Source organism: Martes martes (genome assembly GCF_963455335.1).
Source record: "Martes martes genome assembly, chromosome: 3".
NCBI classification, from domain to species: Eukaryota; Metazoa; Chordata; class Mammalia; order Carnivora; family Mustelidae; genus Martes; species Martes martes.
Genome location: NC_137890.1, coordinates 53,996,061 through 54,022,855, shown reverse-complemented (window position 1 = coordinate 54,022,855; position 26,795 = coordinate 53,996,061). Strand labels below are relative to the sequence as shown.

At 40.9% G+C, this 26,795-nt stretch overlaps 1 protein-coding gene across 1 annotated transcript in view; it reads left to right on the top strand.

The window, feature by feature from the left end:
• The window catches only part of ENOX1 (ecto-NOX disulfide-thiol exchanger 1), a 560,820-nt gene that overhangs the window by 326,778 nt on the left and 207,247 nt on the right, over nt 1–26,795 (top strand). Inside the window, exons 6-7 of the mRNA XM_080798203.1 lie at nt 20,346–20,489; nt 21,335–21,472. Coding sequence (XP_080654329.1) covers nt 20,346–20,489; nt 21,335–21,472 — 282 coding nt within the window. The remainder of the gene's footprint in view (nt 1–20,345; nt 20,490–21,334; nt 21,473–26,795) is intronic.

Here is a 26,795-nt window from a genome sequence, read left to right as displayed (position 1 = left end):
AATTATCCCCACACATTTCAAAAGACCTAGTCATAATTTTTTAAAGGACAGTATGAACTTAGGACAACTGAACTTAATGCTGGCTACAGTGGTCAGTAGCTGAACAGAGAGGATGGGGCCAGGAGCATGTCATAGGAGGAGCTGGCTTCCCATAGTCTCTCGCCTCCTACCTTTTTGTGGCATTGTCTGTTGGGATGGGGAAGCAGAGGAAACTATGCATAGTCGGCTGCTAAATGGAGCGAGTTCAGATGGTCAGCCCGTGTTCTGTCTAATAGACCACACTGCCTCTTAATACTTCTTGGCACTTTCTAATGTGCCACGTTGTTAGAAGTCCTCAGTTTTAAGTTGCTGCCGGTCTAAGGCTTCCTGACCATAACAGCATGGCCAGTCACTTTCCAGCTTTAGAAAAACAAGAAGGAAAACAGGGCGCCTGGCTTGCTCTGTCAGTGGAGCATGCCACACTTGAACTCAGAGTCATGAGTTCAAGCCCCGTGTTGGGCATAGAGTCTACTTCAAAGAAAACAAACAAACAAACAAAGGAAAACAAATGGTGTTTCCTGGTGATACCATTGTAAGTGACCAGCTGGTCCATAGGATAGGTCCGTCTGCAGTGTACAAGGTACTATGCTGAGACATTGATCATTCAGATTACTCCCTGCCTTTGAGTGTCTGGGAAACCAGCTGAAGAGAAAACACAAACACATAGACACACAGAGAAAATAACCACCAAAATGGGGCATGTGAAATGGCCAAAGAGGCATATGAAACACTGGTTGTCAAAATGCAGATGTTTGCCCTTCAAAGGTGGATATCAGTTTAACACGTTTTGCCATGTTTGTACCATCAGAACATTTTTTTACTTATTTATTAATTTATTATTTACTTATTTATTTTAGTCTTCTTCCTAAGCAGTAATATCAGCAAAATCATACAGCTTTCTTCTAGTACATTTTTTTTGACACATGTGAGGTTGAACTATGTGAAACTTCCAATATTTGACCATTTTTTAAATCCGCAGAAACATCAGTTTCACATGGCTAAAAAGTAAACATAACTCTTAAAAGTTCACCCTTGAGTTGGAGGGAGCAAGCCGCCATAAAGAGTTGATCTCCACAGGTTTCTGGAGGAGGCGGGCCTCCATGTTCGCCTGGAAGGAAGGCTGTGTGGAGAAGAGAGGGCAGGGCGGGGCTCTGAGGGCAGTGGGGACTTTGGGTGAGAAAGGAAAGTTGATTCCCTAGAGAGAGCACTCCTCTCTCTCTCTCTCTCTCTCCTCTGATGTAAATCTTTAATCCTTGCATAGATTAGGAAAGCATCTTTTCAGAGCATGTGAACACAGTTTTAAGACCTTTCTGAAGCTGAAAATCATGCTCTTATTATTACTAATACCTTAAGCAGGATAAGGTATTTCTATTAGGGAGGATATGGGTGTCATCAGGGTGACCGTGGCTATGTAGCGCTGTGTAATGTAAGTGGAGGAGGCATGAGTTTGACCACGTGAGGACAGCTGCATGGAATGGAAGGTTCTGTGGCACTTTCCCCCTTAGAGAGCAAGCTTCCCTGGCTATCAAATCCCACTGAAGACTTGTCTGCCAGAGGCAGCAACTGACAGGGCTTAGGCTCCCTTCAGTTCATTCTAGAAGCTCCTTTTGCCATTCCTGTGGCCATCTTTGTAGCTTTTTGGCCATCCCTACTGTGCTGAAGACTCCAGCCTCAGGCTTTCCTCCTTACCAGGTGCAAGTAACGGGTAACCACCCAGCACATTCCTCTGAGCTTACTGTGAGGGTGAATCAAAGGTCACTTTCTCAGGATCAGTTTCTGGGACTGCCCCGCCTGTCGGGCCCAGACTTAACCCTGCCCGAAGTGTGTGCCAGCAGAGAACATCGAGGCATCTGACTGGTGGGCCGTGGAACAACGTGAACTATATTTTTTTGGAATGAGAAGAGAACAACTGTATTGTAATGGTTCTAATGTTCTTTGAAAAACTCACTGAGTGCTTCAAGTCATGGAAATTTGTCCTCATTGCTTTTAAAGCTTGCTATAATTTAGAAAATTATAGGTAGGATTTACTGTTTCATTAAGTTTAAAGAGAATAAATTTGTGTGTGCTTCATTGACAATTTATTGGTATTTGGTGTCTAATGTTAATTATTTGTGTCTGGCAAAAAAGGACAAGGCAGGGGTGTGTGGGTGGCTCAGTCATTTAAGTGTCTGCTTTCTGCTCAGGTCATGATCCTGATGTCCTCGGATCAAGTACCAAGTCAGCTCCCAGCTCAGCAGGGAGTCTGCTTCTCCTTCTGCCCCTCCTGACCCATCCCCCCCTCACACTCTAGCTCTCTCTCTCTTTCTCAAATAAATAAATAAACTCTTTCTCAAATAAATAAATAAAATCTTAAAAAAAAAAAAAAGAACAAGGCAGGGCTGCTCTGTTGACTTACTAGTATTTAGATCTTAAAAAAAAATGCTTGAGGGTCAAAGTAGAATTCAACAATAATGACCACAAAAACAACTCATAAATTAATCTCAGAACCAAGATGAGGGCTAAATTACATTTATTTTTTTTTTTTTTTTTTTTTTTTAAAGATTTTATTTATTTATTTGTCAGAGAGAGAGAGAGGGAGAGAGAGCGAACAAGCACAGGCAGGCAGAGTGGCAGGCAGAGGCAGAGGGAGAAGCAGGCTCCCTGCTGAGCAAGGAGCCCGATGCGGGACTCGATCCCAGGACGCTGGGATCATGACCTGAGCCGAAGGCAGCTGCTTAACCAACTGAGCCACCCAGGCGTCCCAACATTTAAATCTTTAAAACATCACAGACACTTTATTTCTCATGAGTCCAGGAAAACCGTGACTCCTGGTCATGGTCATGTCATTTTGCTTGATGACACAGTGAACTTCATTTGTTTGAGTCATTTAGCAAATTTGTATTTGTACATTTTAAAATGCAGGTTTTATTATTATTTAGGTTTGGCTAAGCCACGAGATCAAGAGATACATTGAAAAATATTTTGTTACTCAGAGTTCCTAAGAGAGCAGAGTGTGCCCTTGGGCCACACTGGGAGCCACACTAAGGTCAATCAGGATGCAACGGGAGCCCAGGAGGGTGAGGGGGAAATGTGGGCAAGAGGCTTTAGTGTGGTTTCTGAGGGAAGGAATGAGCGAAGCAGAGTAAGCAGGTTTAGGATTGACTAGTTGGGATAATTTGAGCAGGGCCTGAGGTACAGGGGTTCTCTCCAAGTATCTGATGCCTGGCCCTGGGGCAGTGAGGGCAGAGGAATGGTGGTTTAGAGTGTGAGCGCCTAGGACAGAGATGATTGAGAGTATGAGGTCTGGGTTCTAGGTTCATATTTGAAGAGTGTGGTCTCAGGTGAGTTGTTTGCTGTCTCTGGGAATGGGCTAGCCCTGGTGCCTCCAGTGCCACCAAGCCTCCAGACGGAGGCCTCCTTCCTGCATCAGGAAATACAGAAAATAAAAGACCCAATTAATACTCTGTGTGTGTGTCTGTGTGAGCCTGTGTGTACACAAACACACTCAGAACATTTATTCAGTGAATTTGTGGTGGGGGGAAAGGAGGATGCATGTCTACTGTGTACTAGACACCATTTGGGCTGATGGAGATTTAGCAGGAAAAGCACATTTTTTTTGGTCAGCCTGCCCTTATAGGAGACCAGCCTACCAAAGACATGATTATGTAATACAGCCTCAGAACCTGCGAAATCCTGTGGAGATAAACAAGGACGGGAGAAGGACAGAAGAACTGGTTTTGGGTAGGTCAGGGAGGGCCTGTCTGCAGGGGGTGACATTTCAGCAGAGAGGGGACTGAGAGGAGAGCAGGTGGTGGGACAGGATGTGGGGGAACACAAGGGCACAGTCACTGAGTGAGGACCCTGTTTGGCAGGCTCAAGGAAGAGTAACGAGGCCTGAGTCCTGGGGGCTCCGGGAGAGGGGATGCCGTAGGAACTGAGGTAGCCAAGGTGACCAGGAGGCAGATTCCAGAGGACCGTGAAAGCCTTCCAAGGGTGCTGGAGGCTGTTTGTGTATAATTCTATGATGCTAGAAACTTGAGCCATAGGAAGACAAGAGTTCAGCTTTGGCATCAAAATGCAAATTAAGTTGTCATAACCCCAGGCTATTTTCTTCACTCTTAACTTTTTTTAATATTAATTTGAGATGGATTAGTTTTCGAATGGGAAAGCTTAGTATCTTTCTCCCCAAAGTTATACATTGGGAATTCTTTTTTATAGTTTAAAATATATCACACAGGAACACCTGGGTGGCTCAGCTGGTTAAGCATCGGCCTTAGGCTCTGGTCATGATGCCAGGGTCAGGGGATAGAGTCCTCCATTGGGCTCCCTGCTCAGCAGGGAGTCTGCTTCTTCCTCTGACTGCTGCTCTGCCTGCTTGTGCTTAACTCTCTCTATGACAAATAAATAAATAAAATCCTAAAAATATATATATATATATATATATATATATATATATATAAAACAGAAATAAAAAATTCTCCATATAATAGCAAAAGGACAGCTTTCAGGTCATGACTTCTTGAAAATGACTTTCTGTACCATTGAGTTCCTTGGCATATATTGGAGTTTAAATAAAGTAAAATGCAATTTTAGAAACTGCCACACTTCTGTAAATCTAGGAGAAGAAAAAGAGATCTGTGAACAATCAACAATTTTCTTTTATTTTCTATTAAATCGTGGTGTTTTTGTACTTGGTATCGTTTACTGAATATAAAGTAAAATCCACTCATACTCCACTTACCATAAGCGTGCCTACAAAGAAAACCTCATTTCAAATCTAATTGTGGACATTGTTCCTTCGTTAAAAATTCATAGGGTTTGTGAATATGCCACAGAAGTACTGGAGTACCATTATTTCCCCTGCTCTTTTCCCACTGCCAATTCTGATCGGAATTTTGAAACACCCATCTCTCTGAGGGAAAAGAAAAAAAAATAGAAAAGAAAGAAAGAAATTACGAGTATAAATAGAAAGACCTTCTGACCAAATATGTTGCAGTTTCCTGATTCAGTTTCAGTATAGGCAGATGAAAAGACATGGCAAACAGTCTTCTGCTAGCCTCTGTATCTTGTTATAGCCACTGACTTCTTCCTCTCAGCAAACTTCATGTGTGCTGTTAACAAAGACCTGGTCAGTTGTTTCAGAGAAAGGGAGGAAACCTGAGAGTGGGCACCTTGCCATTGGTTAGCGCCTATCCACCCACTTTAGTGAGACCTAAGTCACTCTTGGCTTGTTAGTAGAGTGCATGTTGTTGGTGGCAATGGACAAGACAAGCAGTGCTTTTAGTTAGCCTCCATGGTGAGCCCCTGTTGTTTATAAGCTTTCACTGATTTGGGTTGAGACTATTCAAACACATGGGGTGCCTGGGTGGCTTAGTTGGTTAAAGGTCTAGATTTCGTCTCAGGTCGTGATCTTAGGGTTGTGAGATCGAGCTCCCCTCTAGGTGTGGAGCCTGCTTAAGATTCTCTCTCTCTCGCTCTGCCCCTCCCCCCACTCTCTCTCCTCTCTCTCCCTCCCTCCTAAAAAAAATAAATAAGAGTATGCAAAACAGGTGCAGACACTCTGGAAAACAGTATGGAGTTTCCTCAAAAAGTTAAAAATAGAGCTACCCTATGACCCAACAATTGCACTACTAGGTGTTTCTCCAAAGGATATAAACATAGTGATCCAAAGGGGCACGTGCACCCTGATATTTATGGCAGCAGTGTCCACAATAGCCAAACTAGGGAAAGAGACCAGATGTCCATTGAGAGCTGAATGGATAAAGAAGATGTGGTGTGGGGGGCAGGGCAGGGTGTGTGTAATGGAATATTACTCAGCCATCAAAAAGAATGAAACCTTGCTGTTTGCAATGATGTGGATGGAACTAGAAGATATTATGCTAAACAAAATGAGTCAGAGAAAGACAAATACCATATGACCTCACTCATGTGAAATTTAAGAAACAGCATGAACATAGGGGAAGGGAAGGAAAAATAAAACAAGATGAAATCAGAGAGAGAGGAAAACTATAAGAGGCTCTTAACTGTAGGAAACAACCTGAGAGTTGCTGGAGGAGAAGTGGGTGGGGGATGGGGTAACTAGGTGATGGGCATTAAGGAGGACACTTGACGTAATGAGCACTGAGTGTTATATGCAAATGATGAATCACTAAATTCTACCCCTGAAACTAATAATACAGTATATGTTAACTAAATTAAATTGAAAAAAATTTTTTTAAATAATGTGCAGGGGCACCTGGGTGGCTCAGTGGGTTAAGCCTCTGCCTTTGGCTCAGATCATGATCTCAGGGTCCTGGGATGGAGCCCCACATCCAGCCCTCTGATCAGCGGGGAGCCTGCTTCCCCTCTCTCTCCGCCTACTTGTTATCTCTCTCGCTCTGTCAAATAAATAAATAAAGTCTTAAAAAAAAAAAAAGATTGTGCAAATACAAGAAAACTAGTGGAGAGTATAAAATAAAAATGCATAACTATATATGACAAAAAACTGATCACAGGGCATAGAGGAAATGTACTTGTCTGGATTTCATTTATACTTACAATCATTGTGTTACATTTAATATATTTTAGAAGTTACCTTTTCTCCTCATATACACTTATTTTGGCAATTTAGCTCAACAAGGAGCTTGCAAATTCAGAAACAATTTGAGTCCCATCCAACTCTGATTAGAAGACTACAACTACAACTTTTATTTTATCCTGCATCATATTTTCAGTATTAACTCACATTTTCTCTTTCATTTTCTGCCCTTCTTAAACCAGTCTGCTCATCTCCTTGGTTTCCAAGAGTGCTCTAACAACAGTAAACGTATCTGAAAGGTCCCACCCTTGTCAGCCATTGTTCTGAATTTCCTTTGCTGGATTAGGATATCAAGATTCCACTACGTGCTTTTCCTGCTGTCTGATCAGCTGGAGCGCAGGAGTTTACAGACCAAAACAGAGATGCTACTGCCAAACCCCTACCACGTTCAGACTCAAGCCCCCTAATTTGTGATTCTGGTGTCATGTGAACTAGCAATGAATTAAACCAAGACACTGGTAGAAAAACCAGCGAGACTGGAATATGTCCTTTTCAAGGGGGAAGGGGAGGAATAGTTGGTGTGAAGATGAGCTCACAAAATTGTCCTTGATGGAATTTATGCTGCTGTTTTGGAATCGATAGAATTCCTCTATGAGAACCTAGCTAAAGACATCTGGGTTTTAACTGTCAAAATACCTGACCATGTTGCCAGTGACGTCTCATTTCTTTCGGTTCCTCCAACAGACATTATGTGTTAGCCCCTGAAATAACTTGGGAGATGAGGATTGAAGGCACAAAGTGGAACAGCTCGGGGAAACTGGCCCCCGGGGAACTTGCGGCAGGAGCTGTCCTGCGATATGGAAACTGCGCTGCCAAACTGCCCTACCATGTTTTGCAGGAGAGGGAAGTCCCCAGCTCCATGCCCAGGCTGACAGTTTATCTTTGCTGGGTTGCAGAGTAACTGCCACAATGATGATGACTCTGATAAGCACATGGCGGGACTCTGATTCAAGTGGATATCCCATAGTAACACAGATCCTCATGCCTCCAGCACCTCCCATATGTCAGTGATCCCTTGGGCCAGGGATTAGACAGTGGGATTTCTGGTTTACTCAGCTCCCAGCTTTCCCCAGCTGCACAGGACCTCCACCTCCTGCTTTTCTGTAACTCTTGTTCATGCTGGCAAGCAGAAAGGAGAACTGAACCCCTGGCCTGCCTAGTAGCCAGCTGCTGGGGTAACGAGATAGCCTGTGTTGGGAACAGCACCTCAGGTAGAGGTAAGAGAAGTAGGATGAGAGGGACAGTTAGCACAAAGTGGGTAAGGAAAGGAATAATAGCCCAAACTTACCTCCCAGCCATCCTATTCATATGGCCCAGGGCAGCCTTTCCATCTTGCCATCCTTCTTTCTCAGTGTGGTATTTCATTAGGTAGTAAAATCATGGGGGTGTGGGGAGCTAGTGAATTGGACAGTACACATAGGAGCTACCCACACAGAGAGAACAGTTCTGGGCATCTTTGGTGGGGACGATGCTTACACCACATTCCCAGCTCTGATCACAGATTTACACTCAATATATGCATTTGGACAAAGTTAAGCCCAGTTTGGGCCAAGACATCCGTGAGACTTTCTGGTAAAACCTAATCTGTAAGGTCAACAGTAAGTAGATGTCTTAAGCATCTTTCCCCACTATCCTTTTCTCTAAATGCACAGTTAATACCCTGATTTTAAGGAAAATGTGCTTCTCAATGAAACATTGGTCTTGACATGTTTTCCAGCAGTGATTTCTGATTCGCTCAAATTCTTTCCCTTGCCTACTTTTATAATTGAAGTACAAGGGTCAACTTGGATGACTGGGAACTGGGGGAAGGACCATGTGAAGATAACAGTTTCTGGGTCCTGATTATCTTGGGGTCCTCAGACTGTGGCTTTACCTTGACTTGGCAGGCCATCTCCTGGCACAGTGCTGATACTGGCATTTTCTCTCCCAACAACTTGGGCTTCTTGTATACTTCCTGCTCATAGCAATCCTTGGTTTCAGCCTACCTGTCTTTTTTGGGAGTGTGGGTGAAGGAAGGAATCTTAGTGAGTGTCCTTCCTTTCTGCAAGCCTAACAATACTCTAATGAATGATTATATCCAGAATTTTGTTGTTGTTGTTGTTACTGTTTTCTTATGATAGGCAAGTTCCTAGTGATGTGGTTTTGGAATGTAGGTGAGGTTTGGTGGTTTGGGGTCTGGAGCCAACATCCAAGAAACAATTCTCGAGACAACTTTGGTGCAAAAAGTTGGTTTTATTAAAGCACAGGGACAGGACCTGTGGGCAGAAAGAGCTGCTGCAAGGGGGTGGTGAGGGGTGGCTGATCATAATCTTGGGAGTTGGGGGAGGTAAGGAAAAGGGAGGTTTCAAAAGGATTTTCATATGTTAAGGACTTACAGGATACTGGAGGCCTTGCCATTGTCAAGTTCAAGTAGTTTTTCCCTCTAGCAAGGCATTAATATTGAGACCATTGGGAGCTTCCTGGATGAATGTTACACATGTCCCACCCAGGAGTTGGGGGTGGGGGGTGGTTTGCAGGGTGTCAGCTTGTTCTTTATCCTCAGCTTGACTTCTGCTCCCTCATCACTAGGAATACCTAGTTTGCCACACTACAGCCAGCCCAAGTCTGGTAATGCTTTTTTATTTTGCAGACCCACAACTGCGTCTGTGTCTTGTTCACCATTACATTCTTGCTCTTAAGCACATTGCCTGCATACAATAAGGATTTAATAAAGATCTTCTGAGTGAATGTGTCCCCCGGGGAATGGGGTAACCCTTCACCTCAGACACTGGTGCCTTTAGAGCCAGTCAAACCAAGAAGGGCTTCTGAGTCTGGCCTTTGTTGGAGAAAACCTCAGTTCCTCAAATCTACAACAACAGAGGCCCAGGCTAAAATGAACTGAACCTTGGGGTTCTGCAATTCATTAGCTTTGTGACCTTGGGTAAATGAGCAAAAGTCTTCACTTTCTGAACCTTTTCATCATTTGTAGAAACTGGCCAATAACATCTATCTCGTGGGTGGTTGTTGATTTTTCATAAGATCAAAGATGTGGGATTGTTACACAAGAAGCTATTTTCCCACAGGGTGCTTCTGGGAGAAGGGCTGAGGGAATGACATTCTCCCTTTACCTTACAGACATTCAGTTCCTGAACTCATTAAAAGTATTAGTGTTAATCACAATACCTTGAAAATAAAAATGCCCTTGAAAGAATATTCATTTCCATCTACCAAGCCCATAATGATGTTTATTCTCAGATTGGAAAGAATGTCACTGGATTCCACCGTCACAAATGTCACTATCAGAGAAAAAGGGACTGTGGCATCGGTGGGTTAGAATGGCAGCAAGAGCTTGGGGTGTCTATTTGAATGAGGATGGTGTCTCCTGTTAGTAAGAGTTTAGTATTCAGAGACTGTACTGTGAGAAGTCTGGAAAGGATGCTGCATTTAGTTCCATGTTGATTATGTGTCTCCCGGTGATGTCGGCCTTGTTGGTCGGTTACTAATAAAATGCTTGGTGTCTTAGTGACTGTGTCGGGTTGATACTCGGGAGAAGTACGTGAACACATGTGTACTTGACTATGCAAGTCATAAAGTCATTATTTTGATTGCATTCATGGTCAAGGCCTGGCAACTATCTGGAGTTGGCAGCCATTGCCCCGTCAAACACCCTTATGTATGCTGCACTGTAGAACCACCCCTGGGCGCCGGGCATTTTCTTCGCCATTATTTTACAATAAACATTATCTCCTAATAAACCATAACATTTAGAATTGCATAAGAATAAGAACATCAGAGGACTTGAGGAGCAGAATATCTTTTTCATTAAGACTAAAAAGGGAAAAAAAGATGCGATAGGACTAGTGGGAATTCATTTAAAATATTTGTCGAGGTTGGGTTTAAGCCATCTTGCTGTGAAAATAATAAACCACGGTAGCAATAACAATGCTCTGTAATTCCCATAAAGCACATTCAGCATAATTTCTTTTTTTTTTATAAATAAGAAAACCATAAATAAAAATGATTACTTTAAAGCTAACATGAAATTACAGTCAGTACCACAGGCCAGATGTTTTCCTCTCGTATCCGTTTCTTCCAGTCAGTCTTCGTGCCCTCCTCCACTTTCCCCCCAATCATATGTAAGTCGTCTGTGAAGAAGTAACTGGGGATGGCATTTGATCCTAAACGGAGGTTGGCAAATTTAAGGAGAAAATAGAGCTTTGTTTATCTCACACATCATAGGCAGGAAGGAGACAGGGCCTCAGAGCAGCCGTTTAATAAGACTTTTGCAGACTCCCAGGGTGACTGACAGCTGGACTTCGCTTTTGGAGGCCCCCCCACCACATGGCACTGGACACACAAAATACACTCACATCTGACAGTCGATACCATTTTGTCTATAGGACTTTTGGACAGAACTTCTATAATTCTGCTTTTGAAATGATTTTCCTATGAGTGACTCCTCTCATTGAAAACCAGCTCTGATTTATCCATAACGGGGCAGACTCAGGAGTTTTTTGCAATTTGAGAAAGCCCAACTTACAACTGATTTTCAATCATAATGAAGTCTATATGACTATTAAATTTGAGAATTAGAGAAGTTGTCATAACAAAATTTCCTGGTGTTTCATTAAATAAGTTTTTGGTTCTGATGATGCATGTTTCACTGTCTGTTGACACAAAATGTTTTCAGCTCTCCAGCATTATGGGAGACTCTGTGCCTTTAGTTCATAATTGATAACACAGCCACAGCTAGAAAACTAGGCTACTTTCCCAGGGCAGATGCGTTGTTGATCTGGAAGACTGGAGTAGAAAAAGAGATGCTATTTGAGGAGCTTAGTCCTCCAAATGCCATTCCCTTGTACGGAAGGATTTCTGTTTGACATTCTGAAGAGGCACATATTTCCTCCTACTGACAGGGAGAAGGAGTATTAATGGGGGAAGGTAGGGTGGAGGATAGCACATTTACACCCTTGTATGGAAATATGTAACCAAGATTGAGAGCAGAAATGGAGTTACAGCTATGACAGCAGCATTTTCCAGTGACCTTCAGCCTTGTTCGCATCGCTGGAACCTTCCATTGCCTTTATCTCACCCTGCTTTTCGGGGGCAGGAGCCTCCATGGAGGATTTCTGTGTTATAAAGGCCTCGCTAAGATCACAATGGTCAGGCAAGTCTTTACCTCTGAGGATCCCCACCTCCAAGAGCAGTTAGAACATAAAGCCTTTACCACAAGAGAACCAAGACCATCTTTCTATTAGCTTCAGAATCACAAATGTCCCTAGAGGCTAAAACCACCTTGCTACACACCCTGCAACCTCCAAGCTCAAGAACCTGCATGTTTTCAGGCCCTGAAGGCCTTCCTCTTGTCTGAGCATTTCCATCTAAAGCTTGGTGAACACAGCCAGGGACACCCAGGGCTTGACCACTTCCTCAGAACACTCCCCACCAGCCTAGAACTTTCCAGTCAGATATCTGGCTGTACATTCGTTTGCCCCAGGAGCAAGCCCTTCTCCAACTGGCCCACTCCCATGAGGTAACCACAGCATCTGTGACTCTCCACGGAGTGGAAAGGACTGTTCCTAGGAATCCAAGGCCCCCCACCATCCTGTTCACTGGTTTCAGACCATAAACAAGGGCTGTGTGTGGTCATTTAAGGAAACAGAAAACAAGGCCTCTGGCTCTGGGCACCCCAGTGGAGGTGAGGAGCCCTGCTAAATCTAAATCCTGGGGCAGTCATGACTCTAGGGCTAATACTTCATCCATGGTGTTGCAAAGGCATCATTAAGAGCACATTAGTTTAAAGAATAACTAAAGCGTTGTTTGTGACCCAACGAGGAGAAATGTTAATCAGGATGAGCGTCTGGCTCAGGCTGGTCAGGCTCTGATCTGAATTTTACTGCAGGTAGATTTCCATAGATTAGAAAGCTCTAATCAGGGCTTTTTTCGGAAAACAGATAATTCATTTACCTGAGTTTGCAGCCACGTAAGGGTCAGTTAGTCACCCGCTACAATTAAAATGTTCCACTTTGTAGCTTAATACGTTTTTCATGGTTGGGGCAATGTGTAAAATGAGTACATAATGAAAAAACAGAGTTCAAAATAGCACAAATTATAGAATGATATTGCCAGCCTTCTCTTATATAAGAAGATAATAACGTTTATAGAACTTGCTTTCTGTGTAGAAGTGGGGTTGGAAAAACCAGCGTGGGACCAATATGCCACATACATGCAAATACACTATACATGCATACAAAATTACTTTTTGATGGATAGGTGGTTTATAAACCTCATTCCTTTGAAGCCTGAAGTCCGCCCAAAGTCTGTTTTGGAGGTGTTACCTCTCTCTCAGAAGGTCTGCTTCTTCCGGTCTCTATTGCTCTTTCTTGGCCACCCATCGCTCTGCCATCTCAAGGGAAGTTTCTGTGTAGTTACACCATTGTATTTGCTTGGTCTCACCAGCAAAACTGTTTGAATGGGAATGTGAGGAGAACAGAGAGCGTGCAAACAGGAAACCTACTTGTCCGGTGAGGAGAAGCACTGGTTCTCTGATCTTTCCTGATTCACATTCATAAATTTGTCTGTGATTGACTTGGTGGGCAGTCCACACCCAGGAGAAGTTGAAATTAATGAAATCTCGGGCTTGAACCTTGATGTTCTGTGAATCTTGGTGTGTTTGTCCTGAATCGTTAGGGACTTAGAAAAAACTTTGCTTGAAGTGAGACTCTTATGGTTTTAATGGACCCAGGCTTATGTTTATGGATGAGGTTGCTTCCTTTAATAATTCACTCAACCAGCAGAGTCAGCAATGATAACGTTCCCTGTGCTAGGTGTATTTTGGAAGGTAGGAAACAACGTATGACAACATATTGTGTATGTGGTTGATGGATATCCATGAATGAGAGGTCAGAGTTGACCCATTACATGTTTCATAAACAGCCTTCAGGTATAATAGTGCCCTTCTCAGAAAATCTGAACTAATCTAAGTGTGGAAGCTCCTGTATTTTAAAACTTGCCTATACAAAGACTTTGAAATTATATATCGTCACCATAGCATCTTATCATGTTTTCTTTTCCATTTTTAATGGAAAGGGAAATACTTTTTCCCTAAGGTCTCATGTTTTCTCTTTTATTATTTTGTTCAATTTAGAAATATGAAATATAATATTTTTAAAGCATAGGTATCCTGAAAACAAAATAATTTTTCTACACTTACAAGTGTAATGCCAAATTGTATTTTTCTTGGTGTCAGAAGACAATTGGCTTTTATCTACTCTCATGCCTATGCTGGTTGAGCTGTCTTTGGCAAATGTGGTGATTTTGTTTGATTTCATGAGTTCAGAAGAAGACCTTGTTTTGTCTCATATTCTCTCTCTCTGTCTCCATCTTCCTCTGTCTCTCTCTGTCTCTTTCAACATTGAGTTCTTTGAAGACAGACATGTCATGGGTAAAACCCTATCATCCATTCAATAACCATGTCCTTCCCAAGATGGAAGGACAATGATTTGTAGTTTAAAACTGGCTGCTAGACAGAGTGGAAAAAGGGAGGACGTAATCACAAATCCTTAACAACCTTTTGTGCTTGAGAAATGGCCAGACCTGCTTTTTGTCCTCTGTGGTGCATGCCAACTAGAGATTTTTCCTTTCTTCCAATGATTTCACTTCTTCAGCATATATGTATATCTATGCCCTTATTACACTAATGTCCTGCTTAATGGGTCTGGAGATGCTGTTATTTATAGATTTCAGTACATTCAAAGAACAGCTGCAAAAAGTTTCACCAAGGGGGAACCTCACTGTAGCTTGATTATGACCCTGCATTAGTTGCCAGGGAGGTGTGGGATCTTAGATCTTGGAGAATGACTTGTTAAGTGTACCAAAAGCTTATCTGGAAGGATCTAACATTTTTAAAAAATTGCCTTCCTTTGACACTTTAAATTCGTCTGTGTTCTAGCTTCCAGAAGCAATTTCCCCTCTTGTGTTCTTTAGCTTTCAAAACTCTAGTCTTTGGAATTAGACCCTGGAACTGAAGTTTATCCCTTTGCTCCTTTATTATTTCCTTCTTTCTCATCTTATTTTCCTTTTTAATTTATTTTCTTCCTTCTATGACTGAATTCACTTGAAAAACATATGGATGTGTATATATACACACATATAACTTATATATCATTTTCCATGTATTTTGTGAATTTATAAACATTATAACATTATATATAACAAATTATGTATTATATGTAACTGTTGATTATATATAATCTATATAACTATACATTACACATGACATATATAATTACATATAATGGGTCAACTCATCCCCCTCATTAATGAAAATATAGATAATAAATACAGATATACACACACACACACACACACATATATATATATGTATATGGAGAGAGAGAGAGAGTGTAAACATATACACATCTGCCACATTTTGGGTAGTGTGGTTGCTAGCTGCAAGCTATGCAAAGATGACTCTTCTGAATCATTGTAAGCATGTTGTTTATAAGGGACGTAGACATAAACAACTAATTTGAATGCAAAGTCACAAATATTGGTATAAAAGTCCAGGGAGCTATAGGAGCATAGTGGGGGGAGTACATATCTCCTTTGCGTTCTCATTTAAAGAATAAACTACAAACTATGAACCAGGGAATGGCCTCTCTCCTCAGGGTCACAGCACTGCTGTGTATGTCAAATTGTGACACTATTGAGAAGAGGCCAGTAATTGTATAAACATATGAGTCACAGGTTAGATATTAAAGAAGACCTTTTTGATTTCATGGTTTTGCCAGAACATGCTATAAGGTTCAGCCCCGCCTGAATTGTCTTTGCTCAGTTCCAACCTCTGCCCAGAATCATCTCCAAGAGGTGACTTTTCTCTCCATCACTGAAAAGGATCTTTGTATCCTTCTTTGATAGAATATTCCTACTTTACAATTCCTGCATTAGGAATTCTCCCATAAACTCTAATTCTTCATAAAATCCAGTTAAATCTAAATCTCTTCTTCAAAACCTTCATCTTTTTATTCTCACTAATCAGGAGATACTGATCATTCATAACCAATATCCTGTATATTTAATAGACTTGAAAATGTTATCATGCCTTATCATGTGGTACCTTAAGTGATCTTCATTATCAGCTGCTCCTCTAAAGCACACCCAGAACTTCCAAAATAACTCCTATCTAAGACTTAGGGAGTCATGTAGGCATTTCTGTCTAGAGTGGGGCAGGAAAATGCTGTCATACATTGTATACTTCCCAATGAGCCACCTGAAAATCTACCTCATCGTTTCTCTTTTCCAAAGTGCTGTTTTCCCCACTGGTGGCCACCAAGACCCCTTCGTTATTTCCCCTCAGAGTTCTTACCCTTGGGGTCCTCTTTTACTATGTTTTGCAAAGCAATTCCACTCATTTCTTAGATCAGTAAAACACTAAGACCCAGTATGTGGCAGGACCCATTCTCCTTAGAAGCCTAGTAACCCTCTACAGTAATTAGAGTGTGTCCTTTGGGGTCCTTTTGTATTTGAAGAAATAATAGAATTTCACAAAACAGCTGAAAAGACATTAAGCTTTTCTAGTTGTTTCTCAGTGGGAGAATTGGTGTGAATTACTTAGTTTACCATTGCAGGAAGCAGAAATGTCTCCCTTATTATTCATAGACAGTTGCTTAAAAATCATGGAATTAATAAAGAAGCAACATCTCTTTAACAATATTCTGTGTTTTTTTTTTAAACTAGGGAACATTTCTATAACCTCAAAAGTATCCTACTGATTACATGAACATCAAAATGAAATATTTTCTTCCTCCTGGAAAAGAAAAGTAGAACTTTGGATGGGAATGCATTTCTCTTTTTGCTATAAGTATAAGCCATGATAATGCTAATGAATAATTCCTATAAAATAAGATTCACATGTCATATGAAATAAGTTTCCTTTGGAACCAACTCTTAAGAACACATTAATAAATACGATTTTCTCACTATAATTATTTTTCTACTGAAGTAGGCATGAACCTGAGGACTTAACATCAAACAAAATCATTCTTTTAAATTAAAAAGAAAGAGAATTTTCAAAACTTAACGCATCTCCACCCCATTTTATAGCAATCTATGCTTTGTGGATAGTTACAGATGGGTTTTATTATTCATAGCATGTGTGTGTCCTTGGGACCCGTAAAAGTTGGACCGGGTTAGCAAGAGCTGTGTTATTTACAGTGAGAGAAGCACGTGCCATTTGTTTGTTTGTTTGGCTGTTTTTGAGAGGGGGAAGAAGAAAATAGTATTTGTATAGGCTTGGTCAGTTTGAAAAATTAATTTGCCGCATTGATAAATCCTGAGCTTAGAGCTTGTTAAACAGTTATGAAATTGAGTATGAGGTTTTGTACTTGAATATACCTTAATAAAGAACAGGTTAGATTTCAGCTGAACCCTGGACAAAGCTGCATTGTTATCTTTGGCATTTTGTACATCTGATTATTTTGTGATGATCTCATCGCCCTAAAAACTGTAAATTCATACTACCAATTTCATAATTGGCCATCAGTCTCTTGAAAGCTTTCATAGTTGCATAGACAGGAAAAAAACCGAGAGGAAAAAAATCATACATCTTTTAAATCACATTATATTATTTTATAAAGGATTTGTAGAAAGTGAAACATTTTGCTACCATTTAGGTGTGGCATAGAAAACTAGGGCAATGCTTACTTTTAGAAATATCAAGTGTTACTCACTGTTTTAGAATTAATTGCATAATTATCCAGTAGAACAGTAAGATCCCAGGGTACCTTAATAGAAACACTACACTTCCAAATAAAATAATAATAATTAGCACCTACTATATTCCAAGTAATTTTTTAACTCCCCACATCTCTGTGTATAAATAAACACCATTAGCAATATTAATCTTTTCTATAGTTTAGAAATAAGAACACTAAGGCAGAGAAATTGATTTGAATGATAAATTAGGCATTATGGCTTTGAGTCATCTAAAGAGGCAGGTATTCAATAGGAACGATAGATGTTAGTAGAGTATGAAAATCACTCTTGCCACTGTTCATAAATTACTGGGTAGTAATTAATTAAAAATATCATCTTTTGTCTGAGCATCAAGGAATTTAACATTTTTAAAAGAATTGCATGGCATCCTTGAGACTCTTGGATATGCCTAAGATGTTGTAGAACTTACTTTAGAGTTACCGTTCTGGGTAGATGGTAGCTACATGAAGTTGTATGACATTGAAACCATTGGGTTGGTAGACTAAAGACATTAACAAATGTCAGAGTCTCCTTAGGGAATAAGGTTTACAAACCACATCTTGCCAACAAAGCAATGAGGTTTTGTTGGTTTGTTTTTGTTTCACTGATGCACTCAATGAATACATGAATGAATGCATCCTTTTAGGATGGGCATGAAAGTGTGCGGAGGTGCTGTGGGTCCCTGGGACATTTGATGCCCCTTTGTAACACCATAACCACTAAAGAAAAAAACTACCATCGGAACAGACAGTTATGGAGCTGTGGAAAGCTGACACCATCCCTAAAGTAATGTTCTAAAAAGACACAGTGAAATATGGCTGGTCAGGTATGAGTTGTGAAGTCTACAAAGTAAAGGGATGTTCTCCGCTGTAAAGTTCCAGAACCGTAGACTCATTGGACAGAAAGCTGTGATTAATGCCCATCTGGGGAGAACCTGAGCTGGAGGGAAGCCAGCCGACTAAACTTCATTTGGGGAGATAAGTAAGACAAATAGTGACCTTGCCATGATCTGAAATGACTCTACGACAATGGCCATCTGAGTCAAAGAAGGAACAGTGTAGCCAGACTCTGCTGTGGTGATCTGAACTGGCTGAAGGTGGAGAGGGGAAAGTGCTTTGAAGTTTCATCATAGAAATATAGCTGGTGCGTGGGTAGCCAAAGGGCACACACACTTAGGTTAGCTGGGTCTTTATGTTACTGAGTTGAATTTCTATGGTGAAACTTGTCGTCCGATGACATCCAGTGCCCAAGATAATTGATTCACCATAGATAAACAAGTTCTCAATTCATTTGGGTAATAGAGTTTAATTGCAAGGTATAAGACATTTGTCCTGAGTCCAGTTTGCTCCCAAAGTTGAATTGTTTTCTACTGCATGATGATGGTTTGCCTTGCTGACAAACTATTAGCAAAATCCCCACTATCTTGCATGCCTCTCTGGTCTCAGACTAAGGGTTTGTGGAGGCCATGGAAACAATTTGCTCATTTTATCCACCTATCCTTGAAATATTGAAATCTGAGCTTCCATTTGAGCTAAACCTATATACTCAGCAGGCAGTGAGTTTTCTTTGGCAGTATAGTGTTTAAAGGGATTACTGATTCTTCTACCTAAGAATCAAAGAAATAAAAGAGCATACCATAAAAGTGCCAAACTTTGCATTAGACACGCACAAACGGGCCATAACCTCTAATTCTACAATATCCATTGGCAGAAACATGGCTTAGAAAAATTTCTAGGGTTGCCTGGGTGGCTCAGTCTGTTAGGCATCTGCCTTCAGCTCAGGTCATGATCCCAGGGTCCTGGGATCAAGCCCTGCGTGGGGCTCTCTTCTCAGCGGAGAGCCTGCTTCTCCCTCTCCCTTGATCTGCTGCTCTGCCTACTTGTCTCTCTATCTCTCTATCAAATAAATAAGTATGTAAAATCTTAAAAAAATAAAAAAATTTCTAAATTTATACCTAAATAGAAAGAAATAATTAAATTCAATTGTTATATCAAATCTTAAAATTCAAACTTCTCAGATCACACATCTAAGTGGTATGTTTTGTCTTCTCAGTTTTAAACTGGTGAAAGTGCCCTTAAAATATGCATTATGAAAAAAATATGTAGGTATGAATGCTGTGGTTTTGCATTTTTAAGGATGGAGAAAAGGTGTAGCTTTTTATAAATAGTGTGCAATAAAGGCACCCTTTCCTTTGCAGCTTTATTAAATGTTTTATTGTTATTTGTTTTTATTAGAAAAGTGCTATGAAAAGTGTAATAAAAATACAGGCGTGTGTGTGTGTGTGTGTGTGTGTGTGTGTGTGTGTGTGTGTTGCAAGACTTTAGGGAAAATTCAGACCAAACAAACTGTAGCCTGTTCACTTTATCTCCATAGAACTAAAAGAAACAACTGCGTTTCCTTTGCTGCCCCAACATCCTCTCGGTCTTCTTTTATGCACTGCCTGCCATTCTTTCCTTTTGCCTTTCCTGACTATTGTAATTTGGGTGCACTCCTTTACCAGCCTCAAGGCAAAGAGCTTCATGCCTTTCTCTTCTCCTTCCCTGCTTTTTTCCCCCCTCTCTGAATACATTTCACGGACGACCGTCTTCCAAAATAACAACATCAATTAATTTTTTAACTTAAAAAAAATCATCTTTAGCCCTGAGTCTGCCCTCTGCATTGATGTGGAGTGTGTGGAAGAGGCTGTACCGGGGCTGATAAGCCCTGTCTGTGATGTCTCTTCAGGAGGAGGCAAGGCCCTAGCCGCTCACTGGTGCCTGGGGCTACCTATCCAGGCAGCATGGCTCCCGGGGAACTGATGGCTGACCCCCCTCCCCCCTGCACCCGGAGCTGTGAACCCAGGCAGGAGCGGGCTGCTGGGGCACGGGAGCAGCCCCTGTGCTCAGCCCATGCCTGTGATTCTGTGATGGGAACTTGCCCCTTGCCACTCTGTTTTTGCCTAGACAACAGTTCTCCCCTCTAGGGCTCCCTCAGGTCCCCATCAGGATCACTCACCACACTGCTTTCCCTTTTGCAGAATCCGATGACCTCCGTGGGGACCCTGCACTCAGCCATCAGAGCGCTCCTGCTGCCCAGGATGGTCCTACTTCAGTAGTAGATGCTGGTGGCCTTGAAAGCATCACCCGGTGTCCCCAGCAGCTTCCTCAGATGATGGCTGCAGGTAAACGTCGGGGGCAGCTGGCACAGGACACAAGCAAGGCCTTTTGAGTTAGTGGAAAGTTGGCCTGGCCGTGAACTTGTGCATTGACCCAGGAACCTGGGATCTTTAAAGAAACCAGGTCGTGGAGCTAGTGTATGTTAAGAAGCATTCAGTCAAATGGCACATATTTTGTTGAGGGTTTTTTTGTTGGTTTTTTTTTTTAACTCTGTGCTATTTGTTTTTAATATTATTTATTTGCTTGTTTTGCTGAAAGTCTGACCTTAGAAGAAATATTTTGAAAGACACTTTTAGGCAGACACCTGCATTTCCTTAACATTAGGGAAAGAATACGTTACAAGGTAACACTAATGAATTCAGTCAGGACCAGCTTGGCTAGTTGACAACTGTTTCTAAAGATTCTATTAATTAGTCAGAAGGTGTGCCTCCTCCAGAATCCTACTCAGAAGCAGATGATTGCATTTATTTTTAATCTACTAAGCCAATCGACTTGTTTTACCGAAGGAGTAAGCCTGCTTTGCCTCTCAACCTTGGAACTTAACTAGTGTTTTTTCACTGAGAGAAAGAAGCAGTTCTTCAGTTTTGTTTCATTTTGTTTTTCCAGGAGTCCTTTCTTAATGGCATGCTGTGGATAATACAAACTACATGTCATTAAGTTTCCTCCCAGAATGTATTCAGAAACTCTCTATGTTTACGTCTGGAGAAAACATTGCCGTAGATTACAGCGCTTTATTTTTGTGTGGTTTGGGAATGTGCTAAATGAAGTCTCCCATCTCCAGAAACGTGCTCTCCTTTAAGACAAACACTCTCTCGCCTTGTTGACTGGAAGTCATTGTTTCTTCCCACAGCAGCCGATGGTTTGGGGAGTATAGCGATAGACACCACGCAGCTCAACATGTCCGTGACAGATCCCACAGCCTGGGCCACCGCCATGAATAACCTGGGCATGGTTCCTGTGGGGCTGCCTGGACAGCAGCTCGTGTCCGGTAAGCTTGGGCTTGAAGGGACTCGGCGGCAGTGCCAGAGGGTGGGGGTGACAGGGGCCGGTTGTCTCCCTCACACGCAAGTGTTGAGCAGAGTCTGTGATTTATGACAGGGGCATGTTTGGCAGGTTGTGCTGGAGGTTCTTCTCATCACCTCGCTCTCCTGCCGAAGAGCTATTCTCAGAAAAAGGCCATAGGCGGTGTGTAACCTTCATAGCATTGCAGTTTCCAGTTCACATTTTAAATTGCTACATAGAAGAGCTAACATTCGCTTTCTAATTCGCAAAACTCTTTCACATACATTATGCCATTTGATTCCACAGTCATCTTTTTGAAGCAAGTAGATATTGTTATTTATTGATTGATTGAATGATTGATTAATGTTCCCATTTAAAAGACAGGGAAACAAAGGACAAGCCTTTAGTTGGCTTTTCTAGCACTGAAGTAGCAGAACTAGAAACCCAACTCAACAGACTCCATAGTCTACATTTTTTTCCATCACACTTAGGAATCATAATAAAATGCATTAAATAAGGAAAATGTTTAGAAGTGTCACAAAGTAGAAGGCCAGTTAAAAGATTTCATCTGTTAATTTAATACATGTTTATTGAGGATTTTCCATGAGCCCTGTAAAAGTACATTGGGAAACAAAATAAATATATATATTTATTAATTATATTAAATATAAATTAATGTATTTTTAAAGTCAACAAATTAAAATTAATTTTTAATTAAAATTTTAATTAATTTTTAAATCAAAAATTTTTAAATTAATAATTATATGTGTGTGTGTTTATGTGTGTGTGTATACATATATATATACACATTTGAAGACCATGTCTCCCTAAATTGCAAAACACAACAAAAAAAATTGCAATAAAATTAATGTGTAGAACCAGGTGTTAAGTAGTGGTGCAGGCTAATAATGTAGTAATTTCCAGAAAGGGCTCTAAGAGAAGATATTATCAGGGAGGCAGTACTTGAGCTGTCCGACAAGTTACATAAAATTTGCAGTATTCACTCACTCACTCATTGGTTCATTCAGCAAGTATTTATTGAGTTACTGTCCCAGTGCAGGGTGAGGGGGTGGGGGAGTTTCAGCTATAAATCAAGCAGGCGTGGTCCCTCCCTCCTAGAATTTGCAATGGAAAGGTAACAGTCAGTTATTATGTTATGGTCACTGTTTTAATGTCAGAAGAACAATTCACTTTTGCCCATCGAGTTAGAAGAGGGTAGATGGTACACATCAGGTAGAAACCAACAGCTTTTGGAGAGGTCATTTCTACACCCACAGACTTGTGTATTTTGTACTGAGTTTACCAAGCATCTGTTGGTTGGTTGGTTGGTTATTGTAGCTTTTTAATAATGTCCATAGATAGAAATTCTAAACTAGTTATAGTAAATTACATGTGTGTATACCTGTAAGTATTTACATATGGTTTATTTTTTCATATAATAAGATATAATGTTTTCATATAAGAAAGAACATGAGAGAAGACAGGAGGTAGGGGAAAGTGGGAAACAGAAAAAGGAAAGTCAAAGTTTGAGTTACAGGGGCGCCTGGGTGTCTCAGTCAGTTAAGCATCACTGGGTTTTGGCTCAGATCTTGATCTCAGGATCCTGAGATTAAGGCCGTATTGGGCTCTGAGCTAAGTGGGGAGTTTGCTTAAAGATTCTCTCCCTTTGCCACTCTCCCAACTTGCAGGTGTGCTCACTCTCTCCCTCTCTCTCTGTAAAATTAAAAGAAGAAAAATTAAGTTACAAAGCATTGTACTTAGGATATTTATAAAATTCTTCAAAATATTATAAAATTCATGTGGAAGGGAGGATTAGTCTGGTGCATGACATGTATGTATGGACGTAAGGTACATTTTCTATGGTTTGGACATATGTTTATCCAGACCCCTTTTCCCTAAAGCTTAACCCAGACAGATACTTCCCTCTACTGACTTGAGAGCAAAGATTTGAATTTTTCCACCCAAATTTTCCCAATTGCCTAATTGAAATATTCATCTAGCAGAAATGACTCGTCTCCACCTCCCACTTCTCTCCGAAAATGTTGTGTGACTTCCAGAGTAAGCCTCAACCTCAATAATTCATTATTTTTTCTTATGATTTTGAGTCTTCTGACATTTTAACCATGACCAATTTATGATTTTCCCAGCAACTTACCATGAAAAGAATTACAGCCCTGCTCGTTATAGAAGATTTACCGTATCTGCCCTGAATTACGTTCTCTATCTCCTGTATTAGCCAGCCTGCTTTAAACTGTTTTTGAGCCTTTCAGGGTCTTCCTGGGCGCCCCTTCATCAGGTCCGCATTCTGCCAGTGGAACAGCACTTTGCTTTATTCCCAGAGCTGCCGGCTGACTCTGTCTCAGGGTCGGGACCGGTTTTATTTACTTCACGTGTATGTATTCTCTTCCAGTCTTTTTTCCATTCAAATGGTTTAATCATATGAAATGCAAGCTATTCAATGATGCATTTTTAGTAACACCTTTTCCTAAATTATTTTTCCATGTTATTGTTTTATGTTTAGGAAATTGAGTCCATTGAAGGAATCTCCAATTTATTTAACCATGCTAGTGTTTCTGTGTCGACGGTTTCCATTGCTTTACTCTTCCTAGCCAAGTTTCTTGGGAGAACTTAATCTCTTCAAGCATGTGGAAGCATTTTACCTTTCCTGAGAAATGATGATTATATCTATTTCAAGGGATTGTTGTGAGATTTTAATATGATTACTTATATGCAATAACTGCATAGTACCTAGGCCTAGTAAGCATTCATTAAATATTTACTTATTCCTTCCATTTTGCTCTTTTTAAAAAAAATAATAATATTACATGAACATTTCCATGCATAGGGCTTTTCAGCAATTAGAATTATTGCCCTTGGATAGATTCCTCTGTGTTGAACTAGTAGGTCACAAGAAATGAATATTTTGAAGTGAAACACTGGACAATTAATTTCCAAAATATATATGTATTTAATATTTATTTGCTAACTTGATATGTAAAGATGGCATCCTATTATTTGATCTTAAATTCTTTTATAACTACCCTTTGTAAATTATTTACTTTCCCTCCGTATCTTCTATTCCTGTTTCCTCTTTTGTAAATAGATGATTTTCACACCATATCCATTTATGACACAGAGTTCTTGGTGGAGATTTTTTTTTTTTAAGATTTTATTCATTTGACAGACAGAGATCACAAGTAGGCAGAGAGGCAGACAGAGAGAGGAGGAAGCAGGCTCCATGCTGAGCAGAGAACCCGATGCGGGACTTGATCCCAAGACCCTGGGATCATGACCCGAGCCAAAGGCAGAGGCTTTAACCCACTGAGCCACCCAGGTGCCCCTTGGTGGAGATTTTTTGTTCGTTTTTTTTTTGTTTGTTTTGTTTTGGTTTTGGTCATTAACAATTGAGCATTTTAGTCTTAGAATTCATATCTCCTAAAAAAATATCTAGTCTGTTTTTGGCCCCTTAATGCTGTTGTTTTTTTTTTTTAAATAGATTTAACTTTTCCTTGATGAGTTCTTTATTGCATTTCTAACTACAGAAATGCTTGGCCCAGGCTAGAAGTTGATAGGTATTCCCAATTTTCTGTGTCTCCATTGGTTTACTTCCTTCTTTGATCGGACCTTCTGTTACGTGTATTTTAATCTACTCGTGAAGTATCTGCTGTGTACTACTGATCTGTGTGTGTCCAAGCACCACATTGTTTCAGCTCTGAGAGCTCAATCGAGTATTTATATGACCTACCTTGTGCTCTTGTTACCGTACCCCGTTCCTTTCCTGCTCATTCCTTTCCACACAGCTACAGCCAGCGCTCGTCGCACAGTCCGCTTGGGGACACCTCTGAAAGTGTTCAGCGTGTGAGACAGGATGTGAAACACAGGCCCCACAGTCTCAGAAGGGGCTTAAAGATGATTTAGTGTGGCCTGCCTCCCAAGACATCTCAGCTAAACTGTCTCTGACAGGATTATGGAGACACTGGATTTTATGAGCACCTGGCCTTCTCCCAAAGTTTCTGATATTTCTAAATGAGCAACCCGTCTTCCCATATTGGTTAAAACTAAATTGATACCCAGTCCCATGCCTTACTACTCCTTGTGCTTATTGAGGAACTAAGATTATCAGCAAAAGAAGGCACACCTTTTTTCATGTCCTCTGATTTTATCAGAAGGGTTTTTCCTAGGAGATCAGATCACTTACCGCCGTTGTCTCATCGTGCCTTTCTAATGTGCTGTTGTGACTCCCACAGCGACCCCTTCCCCATTTTCCTTTCCTCTGTCATTCCTCACATGGGCCCACCATGATTCCATCCCCTCTCAGGAACTTCCCTACTTACCCTCTTCTTACCAAGTGCTGCTTAAGATCATTACATTGAATTGGTTTCTTTGGTCCAGAACATACCATTATGTTGTTTTACACCAGTCTTAAATCCCATACTTCAGTGTCTTGGTTTATGTATAACATAATGTTTACCTCCCTGTGTTATTGTTTCATGTTTATTTTATTCCCCATACTTTTAGTTTTGTGAAACTTCTCATTTTTGTGCATTTCAATACTTTGTACGTTGATAGAGATCTAAATTTTTCTAAAGTAATCTGTTAGAACATCGGTGCCACGTTGCTATTAGGTAGAGTGGATGTCCTGCAAGTATCTACCTGGCCCAAAAAGCCATGGCAAATTCAGGGCTTCAAACAGATAGATTGCGTTCTTTGTGAGTTTCCTCAAAGCCTTTACTATCCTAATGTGCAAAGTACAGGTTCAAAGAGTAGTATCTAATACATAGGCTTCCCAAAACCTAATTTAGCTTTAAAAAAAAAAAAAATCTGTTGTCCTCTCATGAGACACTAGACTAGCCACATAACCCAGATTTTTCCCATCAGCTGGGGAGATCCTTTCCCACTACCATCCTTCTCTCTATGCCATTTATGATCTTTGCCTACGATCTAGTTTACAGTTTTGTTTATGTTTTCACCGAACAGTGTTACTGCCTACTCTCAAGTTGCAAAATAATTCACTTGTGGTCAGGAGTTTGCCTGAAGCCTTCTTCCCAGTTTTCTATGCTGCATGTCACTTTCCAGGAGCCCCCACCACAGGTGTCATCAGCCAAAATCCCGAACATCAGATCGTGAGTTTTGACACCATCTGTGTGTGCAGCTGCTCCCTTCCTATCCACCCTGGCTTCTCCAAAGTTATAATCATCAACTGGAAGAGTCAAAAAAGTGGCAGCTGGGCCCCCAGGCTTTAAGTTTTTTTCCCCAGGCCTGCGTGGGAATTGGTAGTACTTCCTGGATATTCTCTGGCCATGAGATTA